The sequence below is a fragment of the Balaenoptera acutorostrata genome, chromosome 20 (assembly GCF_949987535.1).
Source record: "Balaenoptera acutorostrata chromosome 20, mBalAcu1.1, whole genome shotgun sequence".
Classification (NCBI taxonomy): domain Eukaryota; kingdom Metazoa; phylum Chordata; class Mammalia; order Artiodactyla; family Balaenopteridae; genus Balaenoptera; species Balaenoptera acutorostrata.
In genome coordinates this window covers 9,430,527-9,442,486 of record NC_080083.1, presented here as the reverse complement: position 1 = coordinate 9,442,486, position 11,960 = coordinate 9,430,527, and the positions used below count along the sequence as shown (strand labels likewise).

The 11,960-nt window shown below is 59.3% G+C and overlaps 3 protein-coding genes across 3 annotated transcripts; all 3 read left to right on the top strand.

Annotated features, from left to right (window-relative positions):
* Positions 1-502: 502 nt before the first annotated feature.
* On the top strand, positions 503-2,250 carry LOC130705862 (uncharacterized protein SPEM2-like). The gene is made up of 3 exons (XM_057535419.1): positions 503-640; positions 792-849; positions 983-2,250. Exons 1-3 carry the CDS (start codon positions 503-505, stop codon positions 2,248-2,250), a joined length of 1,464 nt encoding a protein of 487 aa, XP_057391402.1.
* Positions 2,251-3,015: 765 nt separating this feature from the next.
* On the top strand, positions 3,016-6,288 carry LOC130705921 (uncharacterized protein SPEM3-like). Its single transcript, XM_057536192.1, has 3 exons — positions 3,016-3,019; positions 3,213-3,359; positions 3,478-6,288. Exons 1-3 carry the CDS (start codon positions 3,016-3,018, stop codon positions 5,874-5,876), a joined length of 2,550 nt encoding a protein of 849 aa, XP_057392175.1. The 3' UTR covers positions 5,877-6,288.
* Positions 6,289-6,804: 516 nt separating this feature from the next.
* Positions 6,805-10,652, top strand: LOC103011967 (transmembrane protein 102). The gene is made up of 2 exons (XM_007166415.2): positions 6,805-8,495; positions 8,597-10,652. The coding sequence occupies exons 1-2, from the start codon at positions 8,282-8,284 to the stop codon at positions 9,916-9,918; spliced, it is 1,536 nt and encodes a 511-aa protein (XP_007166477.2). The 5' UTR covers positions 6,805-8,281; the 3' UTR covers positions 9,919-10,652.
* Positions 10,653-11,960: the final 1,308 nt, after the last annotated feature.

The following is an 11,960-nucleotide window of genomic DNA, read 5'->3' as shown; positions in this document are numbered from 1 at the left end:
GGACAAGGAGGGGATGGTGCAGCGGGGCGACCCCAGAGGGGACTCTTACTGTCACTCATCCATCTAGTCACCCTTGCTGCTGGCCCCAAGCAGGCGTGGGTGGGGAATCCCAACAGGCTACATAAGCTGCCATAATGTCTCGAACAATGAAATGGAGGAAATCCTTTATGCATGATTCAGTCCCGATGAAGACTGTCTCTCATCTGTAGCAACCATGTTTGCAAATCAAGTTAAGCATGGCCCCATGGAGACAGAAGGACAGACTGAACTCTGGGGACTAAGCTCCATGTAGTGGGGCCGAGGGCAGAGATGGCCACATAAAGGGCCAGCTGAGTGGATGAAAGATTGGCCACCTCTGCATTGTGACTCCCTGCTACGTGCCTCATTATGACCATGCTCCCTCACCTGTTGGTGGGTGACCCCAGGTCCTGGCATGAGTGCAGTGTGGGTCAGGGCCGGTGGGGGGGTGGGGCGGCCCAGGTGGCCCTAGGAGCCCCCCACCATGGAAAACCAGCTCTGGTATGACAACCTGGGGTGCTGCCATCAATACCAAGAAAGTACCCAGAATGTGGAGGACTGCCTACTCCTGCTGCTAGGCCTTGTCATTCTTGTCAACATTGGGATCAACATGGCAGCTATGGTCAGCGATGGTTGGGGACCACCAGTAGGGGTGAAGAGGGCTGAGGGTGGGAACCAGCTGCAGCCTGCACCTCCGTCTGCAGGAACGGTCTTGGCTGGGACGGGGGTGAGGGTAGAGAGCCTGGCCTTCATTTTCACACACCTCCCCCCAGATATGGCATGGGATCCAGAATGCCTTAGACAAGACCATCTATTGGATTAATCAGAAAAGTAAGTACGGAAGACAGGTAGGGGGCACCCCGCCCCCGCCATTCCCAGGGCCCTAGAAACCCAGGGCCCCAGGTTCCCAACCCTGAACTCTTCTGACAGTTGCCCTGCCCTCACGGACTCTCGCCTCCCCCAGATGAAATCTCGCAGGCTTGTGAAAGTTTTCCCAAATATCCTCCAGCCAAGGCCCGAGACGTCCACATCCACTGCACCCTGGACCCTGTGGAAGTGAAAATGGCCCGGCCCACTTGCTACTCCTCGTCCTCCTACCATCATCTCCACAACCGTAGCCGCAGCTGCAGCCGCCGCCCCTGCAGCCGCCGCCCCTGCAGCCACCAGCGGAGACCGAAGAACCGCACACAATTCCCCTACAGCCGCTCGGTCTTCCATAGGCTGCATCGCAGCCACAGGATGTCACAGCTGCAGCTGATGCCCTCCTTTGATCGGGAGGACCCGGACTCCTACCTGGAGGAGGAGGATGACCTTTCCTTCCCACAACCCAAGTACCCGCGGGGGTGCTGGGGAGGGCTCTACCAGCAGATGGGCCTGCCCTCCAACATGGGCCTCTGGGGCCGCCAGGGTGGGATCCTGGCCAGCCTGCCACCACCCTGTCTCTACCTGTCGCCCGAGCCGCGCCGCATGCCCAAGCGTGTGGAGGCCAAGTCCGAGCTAAGGCTGCAGTCCCTCGGGGCCCCCTGCTCACCATCCCGCATCTGGGGCAACGTGGAGGCTGACCAGTTCCCCTTGTCTCCACCACCTCCCCGACGGCTGCCCCCTAACCCCTCGTGGGTCCCTGGGGGGCACAGCACTTACCCCTCAAGGGGCCAGCTCCCGTATGACTCCTGGAATCAGCGGCGGCGTGGTCTGGAAGGCTCTGAGCCTCCATCCGCTCTGGTGCCTCGGGGCTGCCGGCCCGAAGCCCGGCAGCGCAACTCCCCCCAGGCCCACAAACGGAGCCTCCCCAGCTGTGCTCACAGACAGCCCAACGGCAGCCCGCACCCCTCCACGGAACACTTGAACTATTCCCGGGATCCGCACGAGGTACGGCGCCGGGCGGCCGAATGGGCCGAGATGCTGCCCGTGCGGCGCCCTCTGACCACCTCCGCCTCCCTCACGGTGCTGGCCGAGGCCTCGGACCGGCGGGCCCCGGCTCCCAGCTCAGCCCTGCTCGTCCGCTCCTCCCAGCCCCTGCCCGACGTCCAGGCTACCGAGCACCTTCCGCCCCGGCCCACCTTCATGCCACTCAGCCGGAACCCGGGGGGCAATGCCAACTACCAGGTGTATGACAGCCTGGAGCTGAAGCGGCAAGTGCGGGAGAGCCGAGCGCGGGCCAACTCGCTGCCGCCTTCCACCTCGGCCTCGAGGCCCCCTCTGCACGGGAGCCAGACTGGGAAAATGAACTGACCAGCAGCAAACGGGGGCGGGGGCGGGGGGCGGCAGGGCATGGAGAGAGGAATAAAGAGTGCAAGAGTCCAGGAAACATTGGTGGTCTGTGGCTTGGAAGCGCCACTCCTTCTGCCAGCCTGGGTCCCTGCCCTTGGCTTCCTGCAATAAGAAGCCAGTGTCCCCTTCTTGGCCCGAGGGTCCCCTTGGTTTAGTGGCCACAGTCCTGCCAGCAAGCCCCTCCTGGTCCGATACCATGCACTAAGTAGATCTGCAGCTGCAGACTCCAAACCACTGGTCTCTGGGCACCTCCTCTGTGTCTCAGCTGTCCCTGTCCCCAAAGAGCCTCATACAAGAAGCTGCTTCCAAACTGGGAGGTTCCACATCTGGGCAGGTCCAGCTCCACGCCCAGTGAAGGGCATGAAGAAGGCTGAGGCTCTGGACTCCAGCCAGGCCTTCCCCAGGGCTCTGAGGCCAAGGTCTTCCTAGTCTCAGGAGCGGCCAAGAGATGGAATGTGTCATTTGAACAAGTGAGTCACAGGGTGGTGAGTGAATGATTGACCGCTCGAGGGGAGGTGGGCCGGCCTCCGGGCCCTGTTTGACTGTCCAGGCTCAGCTTACCTGACCCTAGTTACCAGCGAATGCCACCCTGGGCCCTCCTTTTCCTCCCCCTCCCTCATTGTGACCCCAACCACCTGCCCCATTATGACCCAGTCCTTCTCCCCCTCTGGCTCCCAGTGAGTATGTGGAGGCCAGGGGGCCCAGGCAGTCCTGGGACCCGCGGCCATGGGTGAGCAAACCCACGACCGAGCCCAGCCGTGCTCTGGCACCAACCCCAGGAAATGCCAGGAACTAGGAGACTCAATTCTTCTGATCCTGGGCAGCTTCATCTTGCTCAACGTGGGGATCAACGTGGTGACTCTGGTCAGGGCAGGATCTGGGCAGTGGGGTTGGGGGAGCCCTGGGGTCTTGAAGGGGCTGAGGTGGGAGGGCTGCTGGGGTGTGGCCGGACAAGGGGTGGATTTCAGGGCTCACCCTGCTCCCGGCCTCCCCCCTCCCCTGCTTCCCTCAGCTCTGGAGGCCTCTGAAGCGCTCCTTGCGGACGCTTTTTCACCGTGTTTTCCCCAAAGGTGAGTGGGCGCCAGCGTGGGCTCAGGGGATGTGGGCCTGTCCCCTTTCTTCTATCCCTGCCTCGATTCTCAGCCCCTCAGGAACCCAGGCCCTGTCCCATCTCGCCTTTCCCCGCAGACAAGCAAGCCAGCTGTGTAGGCAGCCATCGCATGTGCATGCGCTGCTCCGTGGATCCCATGAACCTGCGCTCAAGCGTGTCTTCCCGCTTCCGCCATCGCCCAAGCTTCCTGCTCGGGCACCCAAACCACCTTGACTCGTGGATACCAGACACAAAAAATGAGAAGGCTTCTGGGTGCTGCTGGATGCCGCCTCAGTGTGGACGGGCTGGGGCTCCCATGGAGGCTCCACGGGGACTGTGGAAGGAGGGGGTAGTGGGAGCTGGCGAGGCCCCTCCGGTCACAGCCTTAAAGTCCCGAGCCACCTTTTACTCCAGGCAAGAGACATCTTCCAAGCTCCGCAGGATGAGCAAGGTGGACGTGCTTCCACTCCGCCTGCCCCAAGAGAGCAAGACGAAGACCCCAGACTATGACCCAGCCCAGGCCCCAGCCCGGGCCCAGACCCGCCCCCCAGTTCAGCCCCCTGCGCATGCTCCTGCCAAGGCCCAGACCTTCTCCTCAGCCCACCCCCCTGAGCACACCCCCCCCCAGGCCGAGAGCTGCTCCCGAGGCCACGCCCATGAGCACACTTCCGCCCAGGCCCAGGCCTTCTCCCCAGTGGACCCCACTGGGCGCACACCTGCCAAGGCCCAGACCTTCTCCTCTACCCACCCCTCTGAGCAGGCCCCACCTCAGGCCCAGACTTGCTCCACGTTCCACCCCCCCGAGCACACCACCCCCCAGGCCCAGACCCCCTCCCCAGCCCTCACCCCTGAGCACAGCCCTGCCCAGGTCCATGGCCCTGAGCATACCTCAGCCCATACCCCAGCCCAGGCCTCAGCCCAGTCCCTGGGCCACACTTCCGTCTACACCCTGACCCATGCTCATCTGACCTATACCCATGCCAACACTCTGGTCCCTCCCCCACCTTCGGCCCCAGTCCCTCCCCCAACTTCTGCCCCTGCTACTACTCCTGCCCTAGCCCCTACACCAGCCCCTGTCCCGATCTCTGCCACAACCTCTGTCCCAGTGCTGGTCATGGCCCTGACGACCACTCCAGTCCCTTCCACCACCCCTACCCCCATCCTAGCTTCTATTCCCTCTACCTTGTCTGCCTTCAGCCAAGGCCTCTCCTCCGGCCAGGTGGTCTACGATGCCCGCAGGGTAAAGCAGAACGTGGACCATGTGTGTCCCCCTCAGAACTCTGGGTACTCCAGAAAGGACTTGGGTACCGTCTCCAGGCCCCAAGAGGGGCATGGTCTGGTGAGCTCTGGTACAGCTGAGCAAACACTGAAGCAGTGTAGTGGGGACAGTGCCAAGCCCTCCACAGGATCCATACTGGGTTACCTGGAGTTGGGGAATATGGAATGGAAGATCTCAAATGATGCCAAAGACAAATTTGTGCAGTCCAAGACCTTCCCTTACTGCAGCTTCCATCCTTGCAGTTCTGAGAAGAGAAACACGGACCCCCAGGCTCCAGTCTACCCCAAATTCCTGGTGTACTCCAAGGATGCTGCACCTTCTCAACCTTGCTTCCATTCTCCAACCAGTGCCCAGAGCTCACCATGCGCCATGCCTCCACCATGCACTCTTTCTCTGCCTCTTGTTTCTCCCAGATCCTTTGTCCTTCATCAACACAGCAACCACCAGAAGCCCTCCGCCTTAATACAACCCCCCACCTTTCCCCCAACCTCCAAGTCTCCTCCGTCTGCCCTCTCTTCCCAGGGCCCCATCCCTCCCCAGTTATCCACTACGTCCCAAACCCCAAACCAGCCCCAACCCCCTGAACTTCGTGAGAGTCTAGGCCTCAACCAAGGCTCTGTCCTCCAAAGGACCCCAGGCCCTGCAAGAGAGTGTAGGGTTTCCAGAAACCCAGGCCTTACCCCAAATCCAGGCCTCCACAAGAACCCTCTAGGAACTGACTCTGTCCAAGCTTTGGGCCCACATCAGACCCCAAAGCTATTTAGGTCTGAGGCAGTTCCTCGAAAGGAGGATGCAGGGCAGCACATACCATGGACTTCTGTCCCACCCAGTCAGAACTCCTGCTCTCCCAAGGCTCAGTTGACCTACAATGACCTGCAAACCTTCTCAGAGGTACCTGTGCTGATTGAGCTGCAATCATCCTCCCGGCGAGCAGGCAGCCAAGACTGGGTGTACCACCCCATGGATACAGTTCCTCCAGCCTGCCAGAACTATCGCCAGATGTCTACGCCTCCCAAGACCAGCTGGAAGCCCTACTGTCCTGGGTCAGGAACCCGGCTAGGGCATGTGGTCTTCGACGCCCGCCAGAGACAGTTCAGAGCGGGCAGGGACAAATGCGAAGCTCTGTCTCCCAGGCGCCTTCACCGAGAGACATCCAACAACTCACCGGAGACCATCAAGGAGTGGGGATATCAGGGGACAGATATGCATGAGGAATAAAGAGACAAGAGAAGTGTTCTGTGGTTGTGTGAGGACATCCACCCCAGCCCCATCCCACAGGGCCTCATGAGGACTTAAACTATCCCTGCTTTCCCTCCATCGCTGTCTAGCTAAATCCGTTATCCCCAAGGCCCTAGAGCTGCATTGTCAATTACAGTAGCCACTAGCCAAATATGCCTATTAGAATATAAATTAGTTAAAATTAAGGGAAAGTAATTCTGTTAAAAATTAAGTTAAAAAGTTAAAAATTCTCTTCCTCAGGGAACAGAATTTCCCTGGCGTCCAATTCTGTTCCCTGGTGGTCCAGTTGTTGGGACTTGGCGCTTTCACTGCTGTGGCCGGGGTTCAATCCCTGGTCGGGGAACTCAGACCCTGCAAGCTTCATGGCTTGGCCAAAAAAGAAAAAAATTCTGTTCCTCAGTGTCATGATCTTCTAAGTGCTCAGTAGTCACATGGAGCTAGCGGGTACTGTATTGGACGGCACAGATTTAGAACGTTTCCATCATCATGGAAAATGCTATTGGAGAGCAGTGCTTTAGAGTTTAGAGCAATTTTCCTTTCCCTGTCACCCACCCCCAGCATCTTAAAGCTCCCCCAGAGCCCAGGGAACTTAGTTCTTTTTAGGGTGGCTCAGAAGCCACCCTCTGGGGAGGAGGTAAGATGTAGGCATGGACACCCAACGCCTGATTTCCCCAGACTGTGAGAAAGAGCCCAGGCTTCAGTTTTCCTGATCTGGTCTCTTGGGTCACGACCAGAGGTATGGAAACTTGCCTCCCCCGTTCTGGGCTGTGTTTGGGGCTCTTGGTTACTGAGGGAGAAGACCTCTCTTGGTCAGTGACTAGGAAACCTTGTGTTTTAGGCTCCCCAAATTGAGCCTTGGATTCTGACGGTGCCCTCCTTCATAGGCCTCTAACTTTCTCGAGGTGTCTCCACTTAATTTTCTTGCCCATGGACTTAGGCCTAGTTCACTGTGGAGACAGACCCCTGGGAAAAAGGAATGTAAGAATTCCTGGTCCAGCATGCATTGGTCTAATCTGTGAGCGTGTCTCTGGTGTCCTAGCTTTCTGTCCTATTATTCTGGCTCCTAGTTTCAGCCTGGACTTAAGCTGTGTCCATGATAGCACTGGCCGCTGAAAGCAATTTCCTTCCCCTCATAATTTTTCATTGCCCTGCCCTAGCCCAGCTGGAGTTTCCTCTGGACTTGATTTTCAGTCCTGATAACTCTTCTGTATACACACATAAGCTGCGAGATTGCAAAGTGTTTTCCCTGCCACCACTTGTGTGTCTGAGGTGGGCAACACTAATATGTCCCTTCCCTGAGTCAGATGTCCATCCCTGGGTCACTACAGGCACACTATCGGTGTGTTCTTGTCTAACATTACCACCACCGATTCCAAGGAGATACGTCCCAGCGGGAGAGCCCATTTCCAACACCTCTCTGGCTCAGCTCTGACCTTGGACAAGTCATGTGCACCCTTTCTAGGCTTGCAGTCTCACCTCTAAAATGAAGTTATAATTGCATGCAAGAACCCTTCTAGATTTAAATGACCAGGGCTCCTCTGCTCCCAAGTGCGATGTAGAGTCCCCTATTTCTCCGCATGCCCTAGTGTCTGTCCCTCATTATTGTTTGCTATTCAGATCCATCCTATTAGGCCTCTGTTCTAACCCCAAGGAGTGTTTGTGCGGTTGACCTGGCCTTATAAAGACACAGAATAGTTTATCTGCATAGAAACTACAGCTTCCATCAGGCACTACTTGAACGGAACCGGAAAGGATGTGGCGGCGTGGCCCCAACGCCCTGGTAGTTTTGAAGACAAACTACAACCCCCCAGATAGCCGCGAAATCTCTGCAGAGCGAAAGGATGGACTGAACTCTGACTGGAGGCCGGGCTGCTCCGGAACCACCCCGACAGCCTCCAGAAAGGGGCGTGGTTATAATTTAGGGGCGTGGCCTTGCAGGCAGCAGGAAGAAGTTACCTGTTGAATCTTCCTATCCATTCTCTTCCCAGCCTTTGTAGCTACCCCTAAGAGGGAAGCCGTAAACCACTAGCCTCTTCTGAAAAAGAGGTAAGGGGACGTAGACAAGGGGCAGCGAAGGAGGCTACTGCATTCCTTAGGAGGGGCCAAACAGCTACTTTCTACCTGCTGAGTCAGGTGAACCGTTCCATGGGGGCGGGGACCAGCATATGAGAAAAGGGCAAGGACGGAGGAGGTGTTTATTTGTTCCCTTTCAAGACTAAATTTAGGGCCCTTCGTCTGCAGACCCATTGGCGCACTGTGCCTTGGGAACCCTCTTGGCCTCTGGAAGAGAAAAGAACGGGGGCCAGTTTTCCGCAGCAAAAGGAACGGCCCCTCTGGGCTTCCTCCCGTCTGTGTATTTCCTAGCCCCAAAACGACAGAGCCATATGGCTTCCGCGGTCTGGGGGAGTGCTCCCTGGTGGGGCCCACCGCCCCCAGCCCCAGCCCGGCCGCTCACGGACATCGACTTCTGCTCTGGGGCGCAGCTGCAAGAACTAACCCAGCTGATCCAGGAGCTGGGTGTGCAGGAGAGCTGGAGTGAAGGTCCCAAGCCAGGACCAGATCTCCTCCAGGCCAAGGACTTTGTTTTCTCTTTGCTTGGTAAGTAACCCTCCCAGCCTTCGGGAACTTGCAGCTCTCAGCTCCGCCTCACCCCGCCCCGGCTCTGGATCACGCCTTTATGATCCCTTCTCTTTCCTTAGGTCTCGTTCACCGCCGGGACCCTCGCTTTCCTCCACAGGCAGAGCTCTTGCTGCTTCGTGGCGGGATTCGCGAGGGCTCCCTGGATCTGGGGCCTGCGCCTCTAGGTCCCTACGCTCGGGGACCTCACTACGACGCCAGCTTCACCCTCCTGGTGCCCGTGCTTTCGCTAGATGGCACTGGGCAGGAGCTGCAACCGGACGTGGGATCCTGTTACGCATGGCTCTTCCTCCCAGAGCAAGTACGCGGAACCTCGGTCCGGGAGGCATGGCAGGATTGCCTAGGACCCCCAGTCCCAGGAGGACGTGATTCGATCCACCCAGCCCAAAGCAAACAAACTCCCAAGGATCCGCAAATCTCCGTGGACCAGCTGCACGGTGACGTCACTGAGCCTGAGGCACACGAGTCTTTGGAAAAATCACCTAGTAATGTTTCAGTGCCAGAATTGCCTCAACAAGACGTAACCGATGTTGACTTCCCCTCACCACTGAAAAAAACGAATGGTGACGTCACCAAAGCAGCCGACGTTAGCCCAGTGCCACAGCCGTCGGAGGCTCGGGAGGCATGGCCCACATTGTGCCCCGCCCAGGTGGCTGCCTGGTTCTTTGCTTCGCTGGCTGCGGTCGCTGAGTCCCTGTTTCCGGTCCCGGGTGCCCCGCGCTTGGTCCACGCAGCCCGCCACGCGGGGGTCACCACCATCCTCCTGGCTACGCCCGGGTCCCCGCGCCGCCTCCTGCTATTCGACCTGATCCCCGTGGTGTCCGTGGCCGGCTGGCCCCAGGAGGCTCGGAGCCACTCGTGGGCCGGCCCGCTGGCCTCGGAGTCGTCTTCCTTCTACCTGGTGCCCGGCGGCGGCGGCACAGAGCGGCCGGGCGCCTCCGGATGGCAGCTCTGCTTCGCCCGCCAAGAGCTGGCGCTCAAGATGCGCATACCCGTTCCCCTGCTGCAAGCGCACGCGGCGGCCCAGGCGCTGCTGCGCCCGCTGGTGGCCGGGACTAGGGTCGCGGCGCCCTATCTCCTGCGGACGTTGCTCTACTGGGCGTGCGAGCGGCTGCCCGCGCTCTATCTGGCGCGACCCGAGAATGCGGGCGCCTGCTGCCTCGGGCTGCTGGATGAGCTGGGCCGGGTGCTCGAGGCTGGGACGCTGCCCCACTATTTTCTGAGTGGCCAAAAGCTCGGTGCGGGGGACGGCGCCGCTTCGTTGCTCGGGGCGTTGGCCCTGCTTCGCAGGGACCCTGCCCGCGCCCTGCGCGCCGCTGTAGAAGAGGCCAAGGCTGCACGCAAGGGGGGCGGCTTAGCCGGCGTGGGAGGCGGCGCCCATTAAAGACGCTGTTCCTACTAACCTGGAATGTGCTTCTGTTGGCCAGCGGGATGTGGAGGGGACTGCTCTCCCCTCACCTGGGAGACAGGCTGAGCGCCTTGGGCCCGAAGAACCCGTTCTAGAAGGCCTCCTCGCCGGTTCCTCCGCTTCCTCCCACCCTCCTCCCGCCGCATCCCTGGCACAGGTCGTTCCATTCTGGCCTCTCCACTTTCCAAATCTGTGGCCAGCACCCCTCCTGCTCCCGTGCAGCCTCTGGCATCCATCTCCCGCCAGTTCTTATGGTCTTTTCTCTTAGGAGTCAATAGGGATGGGGGTAACATATTTGCTGAAAAAACGTGTAAAGGAGAAAGGTATGGAGACCAGGGACTGACCAATTTGTCTCACACAAAAGCAGAGATATTAAGGAGGCCGGATTTCACCCCAGGCTAGACCTCACCACCACCGCTATCTCTTCAGTTATTCCCCCCACCTTCCTCATCCAGTTCTGTCCTCCATCCCGGGCAGTAGGGTCCCTTTCTCCATTCTCGGGGCATCTGCCATTCCATCTATCTAAGCCCAACCTCTCCCCCAATCCAGAGTTCCATTCAGTGGAGTCGCCTCCTTGTCCCTCCTCCTCTGAACCCCGAGACATGCGAGACATGCGGCCTTGTCTCGGCTCCACCTGTCTCTAAGACCGTCCCCACTCCCTGCCTCCAAGGAACCCCAGGGTTCCTCCCGCCCAGCTTCACCCCCCCCACCTCTTTCCCGGAGTCTCCACCCCCTGCCCCGCCCCCGGGCCGGCTCTCGGAGGAGGGGAGAGCTGCTGTCGCCGCCGCCGCCTCAGCTTCCCACAGCCGCTCCCGCTGCCGCCGCTGCCGCCGCTGCCGCCGCTCCGCTTGGTCCAGCCGCCAGGCCCAGTGCTCACTTCGCCAGACCAGGGCGCTCTGCGGAGACACCCTCACTCCTTCCTGGGGTCCGGGACGCCTAGCCGGGCGTGGGGGGAAGCTCCGCTTGCGGGGTACAGGGAGGGAGGAGCCTGGAACCAGAGCCAGCGCCAGCCGTCCCCGGATCGACAAGACAGGACAGGTTGAGGGGCGTCGGGGAAGGAAGAGGGGGTGCTATAGGCAGTCCCGGGGAGGACAAGGAAGCCCTGTCGCAGAAAGCTCTGATGCGCTCTGCCTTATAGCGGGTCTGTTCACAGTTGGGGACCCGTGACAACGTGGGTGCACTCCTCTCTCGGGGGGCTGGTTGGATTGGAGGGCGTGGGATCTAAACAGCACCAGCTGTCCCCGAGGAAATTAGGGGCTGCCAGAAAAAAACAAAAAAGCCAAAAACCTATGCTCCTTATTCCGAGGTGACAGAGGGCCCTCCAGACAACCACCTGGTGTAACCACTAGGAAGGGCGGATTTGGAGGTGACTTCAAAAGGAGTGGAGGGTAACAAGGTGAGGAAAGGGGCTCAGCAGCTGGAACCCTGTGCCACTAGAAATGGGGGTGACTTGGTAAAGACCGGTATCGTCCAGAGACAGGGTCTGGGAACCTCTTCTTGCTGATTGGCGACAGTCTGGATATTTCAAGGCATAGTTTTTGGGGGATTTCAGTGAAAAAAAGTGGGGGATTCCTCACGTAGAGGGTGGCAAAGGAAAAGACACCAAGGTTGGGTTCTTCCTAGACACTGGCAGCACCCCAGCAGGGGTGGGGTGAGCTAATATCCCCAAAGCTAAGGACCCACACCCTTAAAATTACAAGAGTGGCTTTGGCAGGAGTGCAGGGCCCGGAAATAGGGTGGAAAGGTGCCTGGGGATATTGGAACCACATCCTGGAAAATGTGAGGGTCTTGGCTTTGGGATAGTGTTAGTGGGGGACAGGGACACTGGAGATCAGAGAAGGGGGAGTTTTCTGTGGGGGGCAAAGGTCGAGGGTGGGGTCAACTGAGAGGTACATAGGCTGCTGGGTCTGGCGAAGCTAGCACGAGGCCCAAGGGTGGGAGCTGGTGCCTGGGGTGGGGGTCGTCTAGGGCTTATCCTCAGGTCCCGTGGGTGAGGCGGCGAGTCGGACCGGAGAGGC

Coding starts and splice junctions, on each gene's coding strand:
- LOC103011967 (XM_007166415.2), top strand. CDS start 8,282: ATGGCTTCCGCGGTCTGGGGGAGTGCTCCCTGGTGGGGCCCACCGCCC. Junction 8,496..8,596: donor CTTTGTTTTCTCTTTGCTTG/GTAAGTAACCCT, acceptor CTCTTTCCTTAG/GTCTCGTTCACCGCCGGGAC.
- LOC130705862 (XM_057535419.1), top strand. CDS start 503: ATGGAAAACCAGCTCTGGTATGACAACCTGGGGTGCTGCCATCAATAC. Junction 641..791: donor GGATCAACATGGCAGCTATG/GTCAGCGATGGT, acceptor ACCTCCCCCCAG/ATATGGCATGGGATCCAGAA. Junction 850..982: donor CTATTGGATTAATCAGAAAA/GTAAGTACGGAA, acceptor CGCCTCCCCCAG/ATGAAATCTCGCAGGCTTGT.
- LOC130705921 (XM_057536192.1), top strand. Junction 3,360..3,477: donor TCACCGTGTTTTCCCCAAAG/GTGAGTGGGCGC, acceptor CTTTCCCCGCAG/ACAAGCAAGCCAGCTGTGTA.